This window comes from Carlito syrichta, unplaced genomic scaffold, assembly GCF_000164805.1.
Source record: "Carlito syrichta isolate Samal-C Ts95f unplaced genomic scaffold, Tarsius_syrichta-2.0.1 Scaffold305043, whole genome shotgun sequence".
In the NCBI taxonomy this organism is placed as follows: domain Eukaryota; kingdom Metazoa; phylum Chordata; class Mammalia; order Primates; family Tarsiidae; genus Carlito; species Carlito syrichta.
Window position 1 is genome coordinate 626,721 of NW_007249139.1, and position 5,424 is coordinate 632,144.

At 42.7% G+C, this 5,424-nt stretch overlaps 1 protein-coding gene across 1 annotated transcript in view; it reads left to right on the plus strand.

The window, feature by feature from the left end:
* The window catches only part of MAPK14 (mitogen-activated protein kinase 14), an 84,175-nt gene extending 79,703 nt beyond the window's left edge, over positions 1–4,472 (plus strand). Inside the window, exons 11-12 of the mRNA XM_021713944.1 lie at positions 620–793; positions 1,644–4,472. Coding sequence (XP_021569619.1) covers positions 620–793; positions 1,644–1,711 — 242 coding nt within the window. The 3' untranslated portion in view covers positions 1,712–4,472. The remainder of the gene's footprint in view (positions 1–619; positions 794–1,643) is intronic.
* The last annotated feature ends 952 nt before the right edge of the window (positions 4,473–5,424 follow it).

Here is a 5,424-nt window from a genome sequence, read left to right on the forward strand (position 1 = left end):
TAGATGTAGGCCTCTGTCAGATATATATTTGACAAATATTTTATTCACATTCTGTGAGCAGTCTCCATGCTCTCTTGATGATTTCTTTGGCTTTGCAGAAGCTTATCAGTTTAATGAGGCCCCATTTGTCTATCTTATCTTATGATCTGGGCACTTCAGATTTTGTCAGGATTCTGTTGCCAGTTCCAAATTCCATAAGAGTGATTCCTGCATTATATAGCATTCTTAAAGTTTGAGGTTTTACGTTTAGGTCTTTGATCCATTTGGAGTAAATTTTTGCGTGTGGCGATAGGAAGGGGTCCTGTTTCAATATTCTGCATGTGTTTAGTTTTCCCAACACCATTTAATGAATAGGTTCTCCTCTCCCCAATGGTTGTTATGGGAGGGTTCGTCACACTCCAGTCTGGGCGACAGAGTGAGATGCCAACTCAAAAAAAAAAAGTATAAACTACATATACATACACATAAGGAGAAAAGGGATACTGTATCCTAGAGTAGATATTTTAGAGGAGAGTTCTTTGTTTGTGAAGGGTCAAAACTGTATGTTTGCTTAATAAGGCATCATTTTTTTGTAACATGGTAACTCGACCTGTTTCCTTCCTGTCTGTGATACTGATAGCTGTCGACTTGCTGGAGAAGATGCTTGTGTTGGACTCAGATAAGAGAATTACAGCAGCCCAAGCCCTTGCACATGCCTACTTTGCTCAGTACCATGATCCTGATGATGAACCCGTGGCTGATCCTTACGACCAGTCCTTTGAAAGCAGAGACCTCCTTATAGACGAGTGGAAAAGTGAGTCCTAGGGCAAGATTAACATCTAGCTTGAGAACTTACATTTTAAAATCTTTTCTAAGTGAACCACCAACCAGAAGTCGGGGGAGAAATAAAAACCAAATGATTATAACCCACTTGCTAAAACTTGTAGTTGGGGTCTCTTATGCAGAATGAGTATGTTCCTCTGATGGAAACAATTTGTTATAGTTGATGACACTCTCTGGACCTTTGAGCTACTTATGTATGTCTGCTTTTGTGCATAGCCTTTCATATATATATGCATCGAGCTTTTAGGTTTTCAGAGTCTGTATTTGTAATATCTCTGGGATAAGCAGGGAATAGGGTTTTGTTGTTTTTTGGTTTTTTTTTTTTTTTTTACAGTTTTACAATTGATAGAACTGGGCAAAGAGAGTTTATATCTTATCTATTAATTTGGACCTATTAGAGACTAGGTCCAAATGGCAGCCAGGATGGAAGCCATGTCTTCTATGTCCAATCTCATATTGTCTCCATAAACCATAAGTTCAGAACTCTAGTTAAATCCCAAAAGCCAGCATTATCTGTTGCAGCAGTTTGTGAGAGTGCTTTATTATTCTTGAGTACTTTCTCCAGAGAACTTTAAAGAGGAGGCACTCAACAATGAAAGAAATGAAGAAAAAATGGTTCTTGTATATATATCCTTGAACTTCTGTGTAATCATCTGTTCCATTAGGGTATGACACACGAGCAGTGAGGCAGTTATTTGAAGTAGCCCATCATACCACTAGGCTGGACAGGGAGGAGGGATCTTGAGCTTAGAAGTCAGAATACTTGCCAGCAAACGTTGTAGTCTCAGCTTTCACATCTTATTTTTCTTCTCAATTTCTAGGCCTGACCTATGATGAAGTCATCAGCTTTGTGCCGCCACCCCTTGACCAAGAAGAGATGGAGTCCTGAGCACCTGGTGTCTGTCCTGTTGATCCCATTTCACTGTGAGGGGAAGGCCTTTTCATGGGAACTCTCCAAATATCATTCAAGTGCCTCTTGTTGCAGAGATTTCCTCCATGGTGGAAGGGGTGTGTGTGCGTGTGTGTGTTTGTGTTTTGGAATGTGTGCATGTGTGTGTCTGTCTTTGTGGGAGGGTAAGAGAATAACACGAGCAAACTATGATCACAGTGACTTTACGTGGAGCTGCGGATGCTCCGTGGCAGCCTCCGCTTCCTCTTCTTCCTGAGAGTCAACTCAGGCAGGCAAGAGCTGCCATCTTGTTAAGGATACGTCAAATGCAGAGTAAAAAATACTAAATGTCCCCAATCCCAGTCGTGCTTTTGCCACTTTGGCTTCTCCTGTGGCCCACTTTGACGGTGCAGAGTAGACTTGACCACATCCCACAGTGGCACAGAGAGAAGGCTCACACCTTCCGGCTGCTTCAGACCTGAATCTATCCCTCAGCAATGCAAACAGCCAAAAAGGACCAACTGGCCTATGTGCACTAGCCTGTGATTAACTTGCTTAGTATGGTTCTCAGAACTTGACAGGTGTATTTGAAACTGTAAATATGTCTGTGCCTTAAGAGGAGAGGAAAAAGTATAGATAGTTAAAAAACTGCAGCTGCTGAAATGTTCTGAGCCAGGCAAGCAGACAGGGCTGTCGGACGGCTGCATTATGGGCCCCAAGTCACCAGGCAGGCTCAGAGGCGGCCATGTGTGCGCATGCATATATGTGCATCTCTTTCTCCCTTACCCCCAGGTGTGGCCATGTCTCTGCTTACCCTTTACCTTCAGTGCAGAGGTTTCTTGAATATTGGCCCCAGTAGTCAGAAGCAGGTTCTTGCTGTCAGTGTACTTCCTGTGTACTCTTTTATTTCTAGCAGAGTGAGGATGTGTTTTGCATGTCTTGCTATTTGAGCATGCATAGCTGCTTGTCCTGTTCTCTTTGGGAGGCCCTGGTGCCAGACGGGTTTGCCAGTGAAGACTTCTTGGGTAGTTTAGATCCCATGTCACCACAGCTGAGGTTATGGCAAGTGAAATCATCCTCTCTCTAACCCCTAGTGCTATTTTGTGTTGAACACAATTGATACTCCAGGTGCTTTTGATGTGAAAACCATGAAAAATAGAACAGATGGATGTATAGTATTTTATTTCTTGCCATCTGCGTTTCAACAAACTATTTTGGGGGAAGTATCATGGGAAAGATCAGGGCTTTCCCCAGGAATATCCCAAACTTTGGAAAACAGGTTATTCTCTTCACTCCCAATAACCATTGCTAAGACATGCTGAAAAGAAGAATGAAAAATAAAAGCTCATGAGGCCAGAAACTCCTTTTGCTATCTTTCTCTAAACATGGTTATTTAAAAGCATACAGTAACAAGGTGTCTTTTCCGTTCCTCTATGGAAAAGGGTCTTCTTGGCAGCTTAACATAGACTTCTTGGTCTTGGTTTGGGAAGAAACAAATTTTGTACATTGCAGGAATCCTTTGAGAATGTGATTCCTTTTGATGGGGAGAAAGGGCAAATTATTTTAATATTTTGTATTTTCAACTTTATAAAGATGAAATATCCTCAGGGGTGGAGAAGAGCTGTTTTCTTAACTTTCTGAATTTCAGGCATTTTGTGCTCCGTGAGGGCCCATATATTTAAGCCCTTAGTGTAATCAGAAGTGTAAAACCGCTTCCAGTGTTGACTGTGTGACAGAATCTTGCATTTGGGCCAAGGTGTTTTCATTTCCTATCAGTGCAGTGATACTCCAGAGGGACAGGGAGAAACCCTGAATCAACTGGAGCAAGAAGGAAGGAGGCAGACTGGTGGCGATTCCATCTCACCTGGGATTCTCCCCTCTTTCAAAGGAAGTGAATGTAAAGACCTCATCTCCTATATATGCAGTTCAAATCCTCACCATCCACAGCAAGATGAATTTTGTCAGCCGTGTTTGGTTGTAAATGCTAGTATGGTTTCCTACAGAAATACTGCTCTGGATGTTTTTCATAAAGGTCTTTGCACATGTGACCAGATATGTGTTAGGAGGCTGCTTGCTCCAGGAGCCTGAACTCTTGAGCTGGAGCTCTCGGGAGAGCTCTTTGGTTTCTGAGCATAATGCTCCCATCTCCTGATTTCTCTGGACAGAAAACAAAAGAGAGAATGAGGGAAACTGCTATTTTATTTGTATTCATGAACTTGGCTGTAATCAGTTATGCCATATAGGATGTCAGACAATACCACTGGTTAAAATAAAGCCTATTTTTCAAATTCAGTGAGTTTCTCAAATTTCTTATCTTTTTCTCTTGATTGTTTTTGTTTAATGCACACTGTAGCTTTATATCTGTTTTTTTCAACTGTAGCCTGGCATATGTTTCTGATAGATCATAATATTACTCCTAAAATTTACAGAATATTGACAGAGCTCCTTAGTTGCATGTTTTATGGTGAAGAGAGTCTGGGTCTCTGTGGACGGGTAAAGCGGAGGGCAAGTAAACAGCACATTGCATGGCAGGGTCTGTATGATCTACACTTGGGTGTAAGAGTGGCCCAGGACAGGGGTCAGCAAACTGTGGCCTGAGGGCAAAATCCTGCCTACCACCTGTTCTGTGTAGCCTGCTAAGAATGGTTTTTTATTTGTAAATGGTTGAAAAACAAAAGAAGAATAAATTTTTGTGGCATGCGAAAACTTAATGTAAAATTCAAATTTCAGTGTCCATAAATAAAGTTTTATTAGCGTATAACCACACTAATTTGTTTACCTATTGTCTGTGGCTGCTTTTGTGCTACAGTGACAGGGTTGGGTAGTTGCAAGAGAGACCATAGGACCTGCAAAGTGTAAGCCATTTACCACCTGGCCTTTTACGGAAGTCTGCTGACCCTTGGTCTGGGACTACAATTTCCTCATCTATAAAATGGAGTTTGCTTAGGTTATTTTCAGCTTTGACATTCTAGACTATAAGCACTATATTTATTTATTTATTTATTGTTTAGTTGGAGTCTCACTCTGTCACCCAGGCTGTCAGCCTCGACCTGCTGGGCTCTGGTGAGCCTTCCGCCTCATCCTTCCAAGTAGCTGGAACTACAGGCGCACGCTACCACACCTGGCTAATTTTTTTGATTTAGTGTAGAGATGGGGGTCTTGCCAGGTTGCCCGGGCGGGTCTCGAACCCACGGACTCTGGCAATCCACTCACCTCAGCCTCCCAAAACTTTTTTATTTTAAACTGCCAGAGCTTGATTGCCTGAGCCCGCGGGTTCGAGGCCCGCCCAGGCAACTTGGCGAGATCTCATCTCTACAGTAAATCAAAAATTAGCCGGGCATGGTAGTGTGCGCCTGTAGTTCCAGCTACTTGGAAGGCTGAGACGGAAGGATTGCCAGAGTCCAGCAGGTTGAGGCTGCGGTGGCTGGGAGTAGCCACTGCTCTCCAGTCTGGGCAGCAGAATGAGACTCCAACTCAAAAAAAACAAAACAAAACAATAAATAAACTGCCAGAGCGTAGGTTGCATGTATATTTATATGTGTACATTGTTTATAGGCTTTTAAGCAAATGTATTTTATGACTGTTTTGTGTTAGCTTACTATAGTCCTTGAAAATACTCCTCACAAGCCGGGCTCGGTGGCTCAGCCTGTAATCCTGCACCTTGGGAGGCTGAGGTGAGTGGATTGCCTGAGCCCACGGGTTCAAGACCCGCC